This window comes from Hyperolius riggenbachi, chromosome 7 (assembly GCF_040937935.1).
Source record: "Hyperolius riggenbachi isolate aHypRig1 chromosome 7, aHypRig1.pri, whole genome shotgun sequence".
Lineage (NCBI taxonomy): Eukaryota > Metazoa > Chordata > Amphibia > Anura > Hyperoliidae > Hyperolius > Hyperolius riggenbachi.
The window spans coordinates 277,295,575-277,313,438 of NC_090652.1; the positions used below are offsets into that span (position 1 = coordinate 277,295,575).

The 17,864-nt window shown below is 42.7% G+C and overlaps 1 protein-coding gene across 2 annotated transcripts in view; it reads left to right on the forward strand.

Moving 5' to 3' along the window:
* Positions 1–17,864, forward strand: part of LOC137525852 (protein mono-ADP-ribosyltransferase PARP15-like) — a 74,149-nt gene that overhangs the window by 42,152 nt on the left and 14,133 nt on the right. For both annotated transcript variants that reach the window (XM_068247074.1, XM_068247076.1), the window contains 4 exons: positions 1,106–1,282; positions 5,753–5,925; positions 6,153–6,198; positions 12,660–12,802. In XM_068247074.1, the coding sequence (XP_068103175.1) occupies positions 1,106–1,282; positions 5,753–5,925; positions 6,153–6,198; positions 12,660–12,802 (539 nt within the window). The remainder of the gene's footprint in view (positions 1–1,105; positions 1,283–5,752; positions 5,926–6,152; positions 6,199–12,659; positions 12,803–17,864) is intronic.

The following is a 17,864-nucleotide window of genomic DNA, read 5'->3' on the forward strand; positions in this document are numbered from 1 at the left end:
AGGGTCAACAAATATTGAATACTTTGAGCAGTTTGTGTAGATAAACCCTCATATTCTATGGAGGTGGTGAAATTAATCAGTTATTGACCAACATAATTGAAAGTGTGTACCGGGCATTTGTCCTTTCTATCTCACAGTTAAACAGAGAAGGGGAGTAAATCTGCAAAAATATCACTTGATTACTGTGTAACCTTACTTGCCCCAACATAAGCTTGACTCAAGCTCCTCCAAAATGACCAGCGAAAGGTGCAATGAGACAAAACAAAGCCCCATCTACACAATACAATTTTCCATAGGATCGCTGGATCTATTAGATAATTTGCAGCACGGTGGCGTAGTGGTTAGCTCTCTCGCCTTGCAGCGCTGGGTCCCTGGTTCGAATCCCAGCCAGGGCACTATCTGCAAAGAGTTTGTATGTTCTCTCCGTGTCTGCGTGGGTTTCCTCCGGGCACTCCAGTTTCCTCCCACATTCCAAAAAACCTACAGATAAGTTAATTGGCTCCCCCTAAAAAAAAAAATTTGGCCCTAGACTACAGTACTTACACTACATAATATAGACATATGGCAATGGTAGGGATTAGATTGTGAGCTCCTTTGAGGGACAGTTAGTGACAAGACAATATATATACACTGTACAGGGCTGCGTAATATGTCGGCGCTATATAAATACTAAATAATAATAATAATTTCCAACTTGTCCGATCGAATTCCGATCTATTTTATGATCGATTTTGGGTACTTTTCAATGCAAAAAATGATCGCAAAATCAATCGGACACAATTTGGACATCTCCACACGATGCAATTCCTTATCAGATCACTGGTCGATCTGATGGAAAATTGTACCTTGTAGATGGGGCTAAAGAGCTCTCATCAGCCAGGTACTGAGAACTAGACCTTACTCTTTATTATGAGCTATCTTATCTTCACCACTGTAGAAAAAAGAAAATAAAAAAGTATTGCTTGAACTTACAAAACTTGTCGTTCCTGGTTGACAATTTTTGAACTATACATTTAGCATGAATCCTTCTAAAAAAAAACAATAAAAAATTCATACTATAATCCCTAGGAATTTATTGGCATTGTGTGTGATTATGTTCCCCCAGGAAAGTTGAATACAGATGAGACTGTGGTAACTAAAGCTGGGAACCTTGCGGCTAAATACATCATGCATATAATCGGACCAACCGATGTGCCTGCCTATGAACCAGTGATGGACATGGTCCTTCTAGAATGTCATAGGTTTAAAATCAAGAGTTTAGCCATCCCGGCCATTGGAACAGGTAAAACGTTATTGCACATTAGAATTATAGAGACCACTTCCTCTCAGTTCTTTTGGTTGTCAGAATTGTCAAGCAATGTGAAAACCTCTCTTTGAAGTGTAAATATTTTTAGATTGTGCTGGGGTGGCGTGAAGAGGTTTGCGCAGAACTCCCGTGACTGTAAAGAGAGCAACCAGGAGCACTAATAGTGTAGTATTTAATGCCAAAGGGATTACAATTACAAAAAATTATTAATTACAAACCCAGGTTGCAATTAATCAACCACTGTTGTGAGCATGTAGAGAAATCTATGTAGTTTAAGGGTCAACAAATATTGAATACTATGAGAAGGTTGTGTAGATAAACCCTCATACACTATGGAGGTGGTGAAATTAATCACTTGAAGAAATGGTTAGCAGACAACAACATTAAAGAGATTCTGTACTGTCCGATTTGTTCAATAAAAAACATACCAATCGAGTCACTGTGATCTGCTGGATCCCTCTTTGCCGTTTCCGCTGCTCCCTGTCGCGATCCTGGCTTTTAATCGCCATTTTTAGGCAGTGTTTACAAATAAAAAACATGCCCGCTAACCAGGAAGTGATGTTTGTATGTATATATATATATATATATATATATATATATATATATATATATATATCATGTTACAGTATACTACACGTTTTTATTACATAGTGAATTATCTGCACTCCAGTTAGTAATTCTCACAGTTTCTCAGCATGGGCAGCTCCCTTCCCCCTCAGACAAGCAGAATTTGAGAGCAGAGACCTGTCTGTGAGGGATAAACGATTACAGAGACAGTGCAACCAGAGAAGGCTGCAGTAATCCAGAGCACATTAGAACAGGTATAGGAACTTATAGGATAGAAGAAATAACAAGGTTGAAAACGTTGTTACAGAGTCTCTTTAATGTTGTGGAGTGGCCCAGCCAGAGTCCTGACTTGAATCCAATTGAGAATCTGTGGAGAGAGCTGAAGATCAGGGTGATGGCAACCTGAAAGATTTGCTAAAGATGAATTGGGAAAAATACCTGTGGAGACATGCAAAAAGCTGGTCTGCAGTTATAGGAAGCATTTGATTGCTGTAAGTCAATAAAGGCTTTTCTATTGATTATTGAGAAAGGTATGAATAATTTTGGTCTGGCCACTTTTTACTCAAATTTAAATAAAAGCTGAGGAATGTCCCCCCTCTCCCCCCACAATAATGCCTCTTGTACATTGTCTTATTATCTTTTGGGAGAATCCTATGTAATTTCCTGTGAAAAAAAATTACTTGCTGGTTGAGTTAACTTTATAGGTGGCCATACATTAGCCGACCAACCAACCAATCGACCATCCAAGTCGATTGTTATAATCTAATTGGATAAAAATTGGTGCTGCCAAGTGCATGCCCGACCGACAAAGCGACCAATTTCGGGAGAGAAATTGGCCACAAGGTCGATTGCGCATGCTGGAAGATGTCGGCCCGAAGTTGGTTGGTTGGGTGTGCGGTGGTACTGCGGCTGATTTGCGAACGAGCGACAAGACGATGAAACCCCTGCCGCTGCCACCACAATGTATAAATGTATTTAGTGAGTGTGCATTTATACATTACCTGTCTGGTGTCAGCCTCCACGTGGTTTCCGTCCATCTCGCCGGGTTCAGCATACACGCCAGCGGCGCATAACGTCTGACGTCAGATGATATGCGCCGCTAGCGTGTATGCGGCTGTTACCCAGCGAGATGGACGGACACCGTGCAAAAGCTGCTACAGGACAGGTAATGTATAAATGCACACACACTACATACATTTATACATCTTGGGGGCAGCGGCCGGGTGGACGCGGCGGGCTCAGCCGATTCCCTGATGATTTCATGCTGAAATCATCAGGGAATCGGCCTGTAGTGTATGGGCAGATTCGACAAGAGTCAAATTTATCTCTAATCAGATTTGATTAGAGATAAATTTGTCTCTTGGTCGAATCTGCTCATAATCTTCTAATGTATGGCCACTTTAAGTCAAAATTTGCCAGGGGTATGAATAATTATGGGTAGCACTGTATAAAAGGAAAAAGACATGGCAGCCTCCGTATATTTCTCACTTCAGTTGTCCTTTAAAAAGTTAAAGGTAATAAATCTTTTAGTGTGGGAGTAATCCTTGAACATTCAGGGATACTACTTTAAGGCTTCTTGCACACATGGACGTTACAGGCGCACGTTAGTGCAGCCTGTAACGCTCCCCCAACGCACAGCAATGTAACACAAGTGGCCTGTTCACAGTGCTCACGCAGCAAAGTGCTGCATGCTGTGCATTCTCCGCGGCTAAGCCGCGTTAGACTGTTTGCACATGCTCAGTCATGTTGGGGAGGAGGGGAGAGTGGCCGAGCACATGGCTAATTAATATTCACTGCACTCAGTGACGTGCAGTGTTTACTTCCTGGAGCAGCCGCTCTGTGCGGCGATTGGCCGGGCGGGACCACGTGATGCCGCATGCGTCCAAGAGTACGCATCACGGCATCACGGACGCCAGAGTGAGCTGCACAACGCGGCTCACTCCGACGTCAACACCAGAGAGCACCAGGTGTTGCGTTAGGGGCACGTCATGTGCCCTATAACGTCCCCTAAACGCAATGTCCTGGTGTATAACTAGCCTAAAAGTCTTTTGACTGTAAATGTGCAAAGTGCCCCGTAAAACAATCCATTGCTGCTCAAAGTAGAAGGTAGGCAATGTAGATGATGAGGGTCTGTCCCATGTCAACAGGGCCTACGACAGATCAGAAAGGATATGAAGATATTGATAATGGCCATCCCAAGGAAAGTTCAAGCATGTGTACAGCTGACCCATGATGTCAACCATCATTTAGCTATCCAGCACAATTCATCAATAAATGAAGGTGTAACAATCAAGCCCATTGTGTTCATTCTTACCTACCCCATAAAACACCACTTGCTTGTGTGCCACCCTGTTTTTCTTCCTCCCCTCTCTGTAGCTTAACTGCATGTTTGTGCACATTCCTTTCCAGCAATATTGCTTTAAAGAGACTCTGAAGTCTCCCGAAAATTAGATTTTCACTTTAAAAACCTCATTAACATTATTGCCCCTCTTAAAACGCAGCAGAACCGTGGCTGAAAACCCCCTCAATCACCTCAAACTCATAGGGGTACATCGCGGGCTCCTTCCTCATAGAGGCAGCGCAGCTCTGCCTCTAATGCGCGTCAATCAGCGCGGATCGACGCCTCTCCCCCGCCCCTCTCAGTCTCCCTTCACTGAGAGGGGCGGGGGAGAAGTGGAGATACGTGCTGAATGACGCGCATAGAGGCGGCAGCAAAATCCACGACCAAGAAAGTAGTGGATTTTGCCTGCCGAGTAAGGGGTGAGTTTGGGGTGATTGAGGGGGTTTTCAGCCGCAGTTCAGCAGCGTTTTAAGAGGGACAATAATGTTACTGAGGTTTTTAAAATAAAAACCTAATTTTCGGTAGACTTCAGAGTCTCTTTAACCTCCCTGGCGGTACGCAGTTTCAGTGGCTGCGTCCGTGGGAGGGATTTTTTTAATTAAATGTTGTTTTTTTTAATGTTAGATAGCACTAGGCTAGCTAACTATGTGGCCCAAGTCCCCCGGCACCTCTCTGACCCCCCCACCGATCGCCACCGGCTATATTTACCCATCGGCGATCGAGAGCAGCAGCTTCCCAATTAGCACCACTCGTCGCTATAACGACGTCATGCACAGTTCCGATCCTCCCCATAGCGAAGCCGGGTGCTGATTGGGAGGCTGCGCCATCGCGGGATCTCTGGGGGTACGTATACCGGCGGCGATCGGAGGGACTTGGGCCGCATAGTTAGCTAGCCTAGTGCTAGCTTAACAATATGTAACAAATTTTATTTTAAAAAATCCTCCCGTGGTGAATATGATCCCCTGCGCCAGCTAGCCCGACACGGCTGGCCCGACACTGTGTCAGGCTTACCGCCAGGGAGGTAAACAATAAAACAATGATCATTAAAAAGAATCCGAGGTGTGAGACATATGGAGGCTTACATTTACAGTATTTGCATGCACATCGGATCTGCATGCTTGTTAGAGGTCTATGGCTAAATATATTAGAGGCAGAAGATCAGCAGGACAGCCAGGCAATGTGCATTGTTTAAAAGGAAATAAATATGTCAGCCTCCAGGTCTCTCACCTTGGGTTCCTTTTATAGTATACCAGAGCTGACAAGTGAGTTGTATCCTTACTTCCGCTCCGCACTGCTCTACATGTGGGTGGGCGCCTACCCCCTGCCTGCCGCTGGTTCCTCACCTCCACCACTTGCTGCATTACCCCGCATACATATTGCATTTTAAATGGGAGATGCTGGGGCACCTATGGAGTCTGGGAATAATTTCCCCCTCGCCTTATATTTTAGCGCCGGCCCTGGCCACGAGTTAGGAGAGTTCATTAAATAGGAGAGTTCATTAAAGTGAGTTTTTTTTCTACTGTTTGTATTTTTTCCAGGCATGGCAGGAATAGACCCAGAAGCATCAATCAATGCTATTTTGAAAAACACTTTAAACTATTTAGCATCAACACATATTCCAACCCTTGAAACAATCTCTATTGTAGTCTTTCATGAGCCCATTTACAACACTTACCTTAAGGTCTTTCAAGCAAAATGCACAGAGCTGCAGGTAACCTACTTGTATGTACTGTATATGTATTGTATGTCTGCGCTATCTATCTATCTATCTATCTATCTATCTATCTGTCTGTCTGTCTGTCTGTCTGTCTGTCTGTCTGTCTGTCCGTCCGTCCGTCTGTCTGTCTGTCTGTCTGTCTGTCTGTCTGTCTGTCTATCTATCTATCTATCTATCTATCTATCTATCTATCTATCATACTTATGTTTTGACTATTTCAGGAAAGTAAACTGGAAGATAATATTGTGGCAGCATTACAGAGACAAGGTATTTTTACAAAATATTTAAAAAAAATATTACAAATACTGTCATTCTGATAAATTATGGCATCCGTTTTTTGAAACTATGGCCCATATGTAATTAACTTCTTCTCCTGAGTTACCTCTTAAGAGATCATTTTCGTGTTCTCCATAAAATAACTTTTTTAGCATTTCACATCTAAAAAGTTCCCAAAAGTTGGTGAAAAAGTACTATTAAATTTTTTTGAGTATTTTCTTGCTTGCTGGTGGTTTAAAAGTCAGTCTGGGTCTACTGCGCATGTACAGACCTCCCATGCATGCACAGTAGACCCGGATGACGACACTGAGTCTAGTAACGGAGCTCACTGCGGCTGAACGGTAGACCGCGCGAGGATGGCGTGGACTTAGACATGTGTATGGGGCGGGAGGAAGCCCCAGGTAAGTATCAAAGCTGGGCTGTCTGTTGTCTCTGAGTCCCTTTAAGTACAGTGAACAGATTTTTCTGGGTGGAACCCAGGGGGGGGGGGGGGGGTGTTCGCTGAAAAATGGGCGTGGCAATGACATTGTATGGGCGGAGCGTAACTGTAACCCCAAAGCAGCAAATATAGCCAACTATGACCATTAAATAGTAAATGCAGCAACAGTTACACCAGACACCAGAAAATAAATGCAATGTGGGCAGCATTTCACCAGAAAATAAGCGCAATGTTGGCAACATTTCACCTGAAAAAAAAAACCCAATGTGGGCAACATTTCACCAGAAAATAAACGCAATTTGGGCAACATTTCAGCAGAAAATAAACGCAATTTGGGCAACATTTCAGCAGAAAATAAACGCAATTTGGGCAACAGTTCAGCAGAAAATAAACGCAATTTGGGCAACATTTCATCTGCAAAAAAAAAGAATTTACTCACCTGACAGAAGTCTCCTCTCCTGCCGACCTGTAGCGCGCAGCTCCCCTGGAGATATTGCTCCTGCAATCTCCCGTGCTGAATGGAATAGCAGGGCTACGGGAAGATGGGGCCCGAAGCCCTGTACTGGAGACACAAATAGTCTCCAGTACAGGGCTTTGGATGCCATCTTCCCGTAGCCCTGCTCTGCCTGCCGGAAGACTATGCAGGCTGGAGCGGGGCTGCGGGCTATGAACTGGCGCGGCTAGGTAATGCAATCGGATGGTGGCCAGAGTCCCGAGGCCGGGATGTCTCGTGGCTAAAAGCGGGACGTTTCCTGGGACACAGCGCAGCCTGGGACAGGGGACCCCGAATCCGGGACGTGTCCCGGCTAAAGCGGGATGTCTGGTCAATGTACTTTAAGTAGTGAGCACTCTATTCCTGCAGTGACAGATAATATCACTTGTTTGTTTTCGCAGACCATAAGATCACCCAGCTTCCATACCACAGCCTATGGACATCAAACTGTCCTCATTGAGCAGTGCTGTGTTTGTGCTCATGTGTGCTGCAAAAACAAAAGCCTTTGCGATGTTATAGAGGGGCTGAGTGGAGTTTTGCTCTTTATAAAAACTTGAATATCTCAGAAACTATAAAAAATAGAATAATGATTTTTGCAGCAAAAAATGAGAACACACACAGAACTACCCAAACATATCAGTTTTGTGCCTGTGCGGGGGTATCATCAAAACGAAAGCAGCACAAATCTTAATTTTTGCAACACAAATGGGCACAAAAGTAGCACTAACCAAACATGATGGCATTTTTATTTGTGCTGATTATAGGGGGGCAGCTTAACCGACCCTAGACAATATTGTCACAATCCAACATTTCCTGATGACGGACCTCTATTTGTGAATAATGTGCAAGCAGTAGAGTGTTGTACCACGTTAGCCATCAGTAAAAGCAAGAAGTTTTGAATCAAAATGATACCATTTATTGGCTAACTTGGAGGTAATTAAAAAGTAAGCTTTTGGCTAATAAGCCTTTTTCAGCCGTACATACAGGAATTAAGTCTGAAGAAGACTGATTAGCCGAAAGCTTACTTTTTCTTTACCTCTAAGTTAGTCAATAAATGGAATCATACTTATTCAAAACTTCTTGAATTATGTGCAAAGATCTGTACTGTACATACTGTAATTAAATGTTTACAGCCGTGTACAGGCTACAGAGAAATAAGTTTCCACATGGCGATGATAGGCGATATACCCACGGCTATGGATTGCTTATGAAGATGTTTTCAGATTTCCTGTGGTGAGGCAGCACCTGTGCAGTTGTGTTAGTGGTTGTTTGAGATCTAATAATATCCATATACAATGTCTTGTGTGCATGATTACAGCCTAAACAGATCCGCCAGTATAGTTTGAACATTATACCTAAGTACTATTGTTGAATGCTATTGTTTCATGTCATTGGGCTGTTTTAAAATGAATGATTGTCCGACAGCTGGTTGTTGATCATTTGTTTCCAACAGCTTTTATCCACCATGTATATGAGACTTAAAGAGGAGCTGTTAGGTATAAGGTCTCAGAGAAAATAAACACATATATCAGTAGCTAAAGATTGGCTGTACTTACATTACATATGCATTTCACTGTTCACGTTTGGATTTCACAGAATTTGTATATAGTATATGCAGAGATAGATGCTCCTGACAGCTCATGGCAGGTTCCATGTTTTTCTGTCAAATGTGTCGTCATGTCCTGCCTGCTTCCTGATCACAGATAAGCTCGTACTTGAACAACACAGTGTGCAGTGAATATTAATGAGCCATGTGGCTAGGAACAATAGCTGACTCTGCCCGGAGATTTATCAGTGCTACGCGCTGGACTGATTACAAGCTGCTGTAACGTCTCATTAGCAGCCGAGGGGAGGGCCCCAGAATGCTTTGCAGTATAGTATGCGGCTTGCGTCCTCTTGGGTTTTAACAGCCTTGCTGATAAGCACACATCAAAGGTAACTGAGATTTTTATCTTCACTAATGGCTTTTGGGCTTCCTTCTAAACTGTTTAACACAGGAGAATAGAGGTTTAAATTAGCTTCTGCAGCCTGACAGTTACTCTTTAACGTGGCCATACACTTACAGATGGCCACCAGATTCAACCAACAGATAGATCCCTCTATCTGGGCCCCCAGGTCTCCCCCATCTAGTGCTTCTGTGGGCCTGTGCAAAGTGTTTGCAGTAAAGCACACGCTTATCTCTCCACATTGTAACGATAAACAAAAGTGTGGACACGAGAGCCCAATATAGTGTAGTAAGCAAAACAATAGGTTGGAATTGAGCAGTATATAGTGTATATACTCACAAAAGTGGGTTACCTCCTAGGTAACCACTGTACAGGCCAGTGAGGAGATTAGACCTGTCCTCACTCAGGATTAAAAGTCGCTCTCTGTAGATCAGGAAAGAAGAGATGGTGATCGACCCCTCCACCAGGGGTGGATATTGGTAATATAAGAGTGAACAGAGGCGCCAGCAGGATAAAAGGTACTAAAAGGTTTTAAATTCCTCAGGAGGTGGTGGTGGACTCGCCACCTTGAAGTGGACAAGATGCTGTCAGATTTTTAACAGGTTTATTTATATACTCCAGACAACCTATTATCTCTCCACATGCTCCTCCTGTGTCCTCTCTACATTCCCACCAGTGTGCCTGTAACCCCGTAATGCCGCGGCATGTAGGTAGTCATGTAACGGGCATGCTGTTGGGTCACATGGTAAAGGCAGTGTAATGATCAAATCTGCAAGGGAAATTTGACAATTGTATAACTTTCAATCTTTCTCCTGAACTGCCATCTTGCTAAGTGGATTTTAGACAAGATTTCAACTGAAATGTTGTCTATCATCTGTCAGGTCACTTATGCTTGAAGCCTTCCAACACCTACCCTTGGCACCTGCAGCCAATGGCGTAGCAATAGGGGTTGCAGAGGTTGCAACCGCATCAGGACCTCTGGACCAGAGTGACCCATGGGGCAACCTCCATCATCCATCTTATTAGCTTTTCATTGTGCTATGCTGGTAATGAACACCACTATATGTGCATTGCAAAGTGGTAATCCTTAACTAACTGTTGCCTCACTCTGATTATACCTCTCTGACAATGCAGCTGTCCTTGGTAGGTTTTGAGGCTCCATCTCAATAGAGTGCTTGGGACCCCATAGGCAAACGCAGGGGGGGATTACAGCTGCCCAGAATCCCCCCTCAGGCCGATGCAGTGTCTGGTGACAGGCAAAAGTTGAGACACCAGAATATCTACATGTATCCTGCAGCTCACAGCACTGCCCCCTTTCTTTCCCTGCTACAGTTGACTTTGGATGTAGCAGCAGTGTGTACAGAGCATGGAGCAGCAGTGTGTGCACAGAGCATGGAACAGCTCTGGAGAGCTTAACAGAGTCAGGTATGAGCACAGCGCTGTGCCCTGCTGGGTGAATGCTTCACTTTCCCCTTCATTACCAATGTCAGCTGTCCTCATTATTATCTGTATCCAAACTGCTCCTGATCGATCTCGTTGTCAATTGGGAGCAAAACAGACATTTAGGAAATAATTGTCCAATCCTGTCAGTCGGAAGGGAAATTGTTTTATGTGTACCCAGCATGATGTCCTACCATATTATAATACTGTATTGTGCGTGGCTGAGGGAGACCTTTCAGGAATCACCCCCTTGAAAATCCTGGGTTTGCCCCTGGACCCCATGTAAAACTTCACTGGGGTCCCAAGCTCCTTAGCTATGCCACTGCCCGCAGCCTCCTGCGCTCCCACCTGCTAATTATGACAATGTATTGACATGTCCAGTCAAAGTTTGACCAATAAAATGGCCTAATGATTATAGGTAAATATAGCCTCGCTATTCAATCTACCATCTAATCTACTTTAAAAGAAATTGTATAGTGTATATCACTATTAAATGTGGTAGGTGAGGGTTGTTATTGCTCTGATTATTGGATACATGATTGTTTGATCATTGTTCATATCAGCCTGCCATACCTAGCCCTAGTATTGCCAAGAATAATGGCAGCCATGCTTTGTACATGGACTAAATTCTTCATTGAAATATATATTTTTAATACTTAGACATTTTCAAAAGGAATACATATCAAAGCTGAAGAGGAAATTGCAGATAGATTGTAAAGTCCAGGCTCAGACGCAAATTTAAATGCATTTACAGAAAATTATTTGAAAACAATTATGTATGAAAACTTCTAGTAAATAAAAAATTGTGTTTTTTAACCACTTCACCCCAAAGGCGTTTTTACCCTAATGGACAAGAGCGATTTTCACCTTTCCGTGCTCATCCCTTTGCCAATAGCTTAATCACTACTAATCACAATGAAATGATCTATATCTTGTTTTTTTTCGCCACCAAATGAACTTTTTGGGGTTGATTTTTGTTTTCAGTAATTACTTTATTTTCTATGCATGTTAAAAGGAAAAACAAGGAAAAAATACACAATTTCTCCAATTTCATCCCCTATAGTTTTAATGTAAACACTGCTACTGTGCATAAAACCCACACATTTTATCTGCCTATTTGTTCTGGTTATCACAAGATTTTAATTATGTCCCTAGTATAAAGTATGGTGACAATATAATATTTGGAAATAAAGGTGTATTTTTTCTTTGGTGTTTTTTTTTTTCTTCACTAATCTCACGTGCACGCGCGGGAGCGTGCACAAGCACACGCGGGAGCGTGCATGTGCACAGCAGCAGCACTGTCTGACTTATAAAAACGTTCTGGAGCCATTAAGAGGCTGTAGAAGTCAGCTTGTCATAAAGTGGTTAAATGAAAAACAAAACTGCACCGATTCATGGATCCTTATGTTATATCTTCCTTATCAGTCTTCACCTGCCTGCTTACTTTTCCAGTAATTTTGAAGCCACACCTTGCTAGTAGAGACCTGTTAAGTCATCAGTCAGCAGGCGAGGCTTCAGCTGAGAGACCAGTCATTCTTCCCTCTCGCATGCCCATGTGACTAAAGGGGGCATGTTTCAGACTGACTGGGTGTGAGCAGACAGCTATAGGTGTTTGAAGCGAAGAGCATATCTATGAATTAGGGCCTGTTTCCACTACACGCAGATTGGATGCAGAATGGATGCAGAAAAACTGACTCCAATGAATGCCTATGGGAAAATCTGCATCAGAAAAATCACATTTAGTGGAAACAGGCCCATAGACATTCATTGGAGTCAGTTTGTCTGCATCCATTCTGCTTCCAATCTGTGTGTAGTGGAAACAGGCCCTAAGTGCAACAGGTATTTTCCTTTTTTATTTTGCTAATTTTTTTAAGCATATTAAATTTAAACATAAGCAGAAACGGTTTTTAAATTAATGAATATATTTTTATTAATATTGCTCGGTAAATTATTTAGTTAGGGTTTGCCCATTGTACATTCTACTATATGTCCCTAAAGAACCCTTTCTAAAGTACTGTTCTGTTAAACAACTTTACTAGAATTAGTGTCTAAAAAATAGCTCACACTGACAGTTTATTTTCCCTTTGTAAACTATGCAACAATTAAATCCATCCTGTAACGTTGCTTTTGACAGTTACAATCTCCTTTCCATCAACATGGACAAATCCTGGAAGCTGTGGGCATCAAGAAGTGGTACTGGCTAAAAATTCCACAGAATTCAAAGTGGTTGCAGATGACTTTCTGTCCACCTCCGGAGGGTCATATGAAGTGGTGGAGGTAATATATACACTCTGTTCTTGTATTGTTTTGTTTGTGTCTGTTAAAGTGAACCTCCGGACTAAAAATCTACTCAGCAGAACTGAAAAGGCTTGGTGTTTCTTTAACAGTTTCACAGCATCAGAACTTTGTTTTTCTTACCAAAGCATAATTTTTAGCTGCATTTTTAGCTAAGCTCCACCCATCAAAGAAAACTGCCCGGGCTTTTTTCCCCTGATGCTGTGCAAAGCATGATGGTATTTCCTATGTTGTTATTTACGCTGCTTAGCAACTGGGAGGGGTGATCAGCACACAGGACAGTTGGAACTGTGTCTTATGCTCCCTGTCACCTCCTTTCAACCAAAAAGATGGCTGCCCCCATGAAATGAAACATTTGCCTGTCTTTTAAAACAGGGTGGGTAAGAGATTGTATTACCTATCTATTTTAATTAACCTAACTAATGTAACTTAATGACAGTATGTTTGTTTAGGCTGAAGTTCCCCTTTAAGCATAAGCAACTGCCAAGTCAAATTCCTTCCTGGTAAGTGCAAACTTACTTGGCCAAATAAATTGATTCTGATTCTAACTGAGATTAGAGCATAGTCCCTCCTTGGGAGCCCTGTCCCTCTGTCCCTCTGTTGTCCCTCTTTCAGGACTTTGTCCCTCTTTCTATGTAAACATGTATACATGTATCTACTAAAAAATGTGTTTAATTGACTCAAAACTTTATTCCCATCCTTTAAATGTATATATAATACTAATTTAAAATGTTAATATGAAGAAAAATGAACCAGGATAAAAAGGACCAGTGTGGTTTGAATTATAAAACATATTTTTCTCATGAAATCTTTATGGTATGCATGGTAGGGGTGTGATGGGGGTGTGATCAGGGGTGTGGCAGGGGGGTGGATTAAGTGTCCCTCTTTCTCATCTCAAAAAGTTGGGAGGTATGGATTAAAGATGTGATAATTATGTATTTTGAAGTGCTGATTGTCATGGTTTACCATATACTGGTATATAGTGCAATGTTGACGTCATTGAATGTATTCAGCTCACTTGAAATACTGTGTCAGAGTGTCTGTGATTTACAACCACATCCATGCATCACATAAGGATAAGCTAGTACCACTGAAACATACACCAAGAAGAAGGTCACCAACAATTTTAAGTACACAATTAAACCAAAAAAGTTGGAATCTTTCTTTGGCAGTGTGAAAATACAGTATAATATTGCTATAATAAAGTCTGTCTGGTATAGTAAACATTCGGGTATAGAAAAGTACCTCTCCAGGTCCTGGCCAATCTCCATTATAGGTCTGTGTAAGCATTGCAACACCTGGTATAGTAAACTCTGATAAAATAAAACTTTTGTTATTGTAATCATATTTTTTGGCTCCTACGTAATGCTTATTCAGATATAGTAATAAGTGGGTGGCGCATAAGTCATTTGTCAGTGCGAAGCCCGTGGTCGGCTGCTCTCTTTAGGCTGGTTGCAAGTGATGCCTGATAACTAGGGATGCTCGTTCGGATTCTGCGGGAAACCAGTAATGCTTTGCTATTAACCGCTAAAGTCGGTGGCTATTGACTGTACTGTAAAATGTGGAAAATCTGCATTACCGATATGCAATATGACGCCGACTTTAGTGGTTAATAGCAGAGCCCCCATAGGAGCTAAAAACACCACATTTTCAGGGTTTGTTAATTAAAGCGGAATATAACCCTGCATTTCAACTTTGCACTAAAACATTATTTACAGCATATTATATGTAAAAAGCATTTTTTTTTTACTAGACCAGCATTGGAAGGGTTAAACACAGAGGTTTAAAGTTCCATGGAGAGATATGCAGAAGTTCAGATTGTTACAATCTATTTAGTTATATGTATCTATCGAGAAATGTTACACACTCTTTGGCTGTCCTCCAACTCCTTCTCAGTGAGAGACAGTGAGTCACATTCAACACTTAGATACATTTATGTAAACAAAATGTGTCTATGTCAGCTTCAGATGTCTGCAGAAATCTCCAGGAACTTTAAAGCTCTGTGTAACCCTTCCAATGCTGGTCTAGTAAAAAAAAAATGTTGGTTGCATAAAATATACTGTAAATAATGTTTTAGAGCAAAGTTGGAATGCAGGGTTATATTCCGCTTTAAGTAGAAGAGTGGAAACAAGACAAAAAAAATATTTAAAAAATACCTTGTAGTTTTTGAGAAATCGTTGATAAAGTTGGTGGAAATTACCACGAAAATCCGCATCGGAATGCGGAAATCGATAGCGGAAAACAGAATCGGTAACGGTAATTGACAATGGCGGAAAGCGGATTTTCCGCGGAAACTATAATTAGCATTTCAGACCATTCTTACTGATAACATTTGTAAGACAAGAAGAATGGCACCGGCGCTGGATATTCATACAGTGCTGTACAAATAAGCAGCCTGGAGAAAATGAGGTATAATGTGAACATAAACAAAACGGGATGCAGCGTTACCACTTCCACTTTGCAATCAGTGATAAAAGTATTGTCCTAGTCCTCCCACAGGATTGTACGCACTCCTGGGTATCTCTTCCCTTATTAGCGATAACACTCCTGGTAGCGTGTGGAGCACAGTACAGGCTGCTTTCACTTAAGTAGTTAAGTTCAGAGTGAGAAAACTAAGGAGAATAGAGAGGGGTGTGCTAAGACCTACAGCGGAGGTAACAGAGCCACACGCATTACAGAAGCAAGTATCTTATCATGATTGGCTGCATTTTGAAGAGAGGCTTCATAAATGGCTCAAGTGTGAACAGAAAGTTTTGCATGACGTGCTGAAAGTCTCACCTGCGGAGGTGTCAAAGCCACTCACAGGAAGCAAGTGGCTGCCTCTATTCAGTGACGGCTGCAATTTTTAAGGAGCCCTGGACTACTGTACAGTGATTTGTCCAGCCTGGCTATGCAGCCTTAAGGTATACTTCACCTTGTAGTCCACCAAATGTGCAAGTGCTTGTACTGTATCTCCAATAGGAAAACAGAGATGGTCCTTTGCTGCAGAGAATGTTCCAGGGCATGCTGGACCATTTCTAGGCCAATTTCTGATATAGTAAACTTCTGATATAGTAAACTAATTTTCTTGGTCCCTTGGAGTTTACTATAAGGAGATTATACTGTAAAATGTTCGACTGGAGAGTAGGCTGTATACTTACACATTAATGGTCATCATTATACAGGCAACCACATCAACACAGATAGAATACATAAAGCCAGATTTACACTTTTTCCTCTTCTAGGGCAACTTTCTTTTGGCTCCCCTTCCATGTGCAGTAGAGATGTCGTGAACATAACATTTTCCGTTTGCAAACAGCGAACGTGAATTCAGCAAATAGGCAAACCGCCATAGACTTCAATAAGCAGGCACATTTTAAAACCCACAAAGACTGTTTCTGGCCACAAAAGTGATGTAAAAGTTATTTCAAGGGGTCTAACACCTGGACTGTAGCATGCCGGAGGGATCCATGCCAAAAGTCCCACCAAAAATGACGGCGTTGATGCAATGTCGGGTTTTAATCCCTAAAGGGCAGAAATCAGATCATGCACAGCTCTGGGTGTCAGTGGGCTGTGGAGTGTCACACACAGAGAAATGCAATAGTACTATTAGAATACAGTGAAATAATAATGCAATGGAGTGGTTCTGTGCGTGCAACTTAATGAGGCAACAACAATAGCAGTAGTGTGCACAGCTCTGGGTGTCAGTGGGCTGTGGAGTGTCACACATAAAAAAACCACAGGAGACCGATGTGCTAGCCCTCACAAAGGCTGTTTGGGGTGCTTTCACAGCAAGTGAGGAACAAGGACACAGGCCTAGCTAATGCTTTCCCTTTCTGCAGCAAGTCTGACCCTGCTCTCACTAACAGTCAGCAGCTAGCAGAGAATGAATCCAATATGGCCACCACAACTGCTTTTTGATAGGGTGGTGGGTGGTCCAGGAAGGGGTGCTAGCTGATTGGCTGCCATGCGTCTGCTGACTATGAGGTAAGGGGGTCAAAGTTTGGCTCCATGATGATGTATAGGGGGCGGGTCAAACACGCCATATGTCCGCAGTTCGCGGAGAATGCGAACAGCGGAAATTCGCCGGGAACTGTCCACCAGTAAACTGTTTGGGCCATCTCTAATGTGCAGCAGATCCCTAAAATTCCATGGGCAGCCCCCAATTCCATGTAAAGAAACCGTATCGAGAGGCCCCTTTCTTTCATATACAGCTCCTATGGGCAGCAGCTCTCTTCTTCCATGTGTTAATTCTAATGTGTAGCCTTCCTTTTCCATATGCAGCTACCACTCTTCCATGTCCAGCCACCCCCTTAGGGGAACAGCTGCCCTAGGCCAGGACCTGGGTCGCCTTTCTGACAATCCTACACTGGGAAAAAAACATAACCACTCCTCACTTGGACTTGGCATGTGGGATAATTAGGCTGACATGTTTATTTCCTTTTAAATAATGCACATTGCCTGGCTGTCCTGCCGATCCTCTGCTAATACTTTAAGCTATAGACCCTGAACAAGCATGCAGATCAGATGTCTATGACAAATCTGACAAGATTAGCTGCATGCTTGTTTTTCAGGACTGCCAGGCACCTGGTGTTGTTTAAAAGCAAATAAATATGGAAGTTTCTGTGGTTCTCACACCTCGGGTTCCTTTTAAAGCTGATGTCAAGTGAAAAAAAATAATAAAACGGATATTTACCTATGGAGAAGGCTCTTAGTCCTACAGAGCCTTCCCATCCCTCTCATGGTCCCCTCATTCCAGCGCCATCACCTCATTCCAATCTGTTGCTACAGAAGCTACTTAAAGGGATACTGTAGGGGGGTCGGAGGAAAATGAATTGAACTTACCCAGGGCTTCTAATGGTCCCCTGCAGACACCCTGTGCCCGCGCAGCCACTCACCAATGCTCCGGCCCCGCCTCCGGTTCACTTCTGGAATTTCTGACTTTAAAGTCAGAAAACCACTGCGCCTGCATTGCTGTGTCCTCGTTCCCGCTGATGTCACCAGGAGCATACTGCACAGGCCCAGTATGGTCTGTGCCTGAGCCGTGCGCTCCTGGTGACATCAG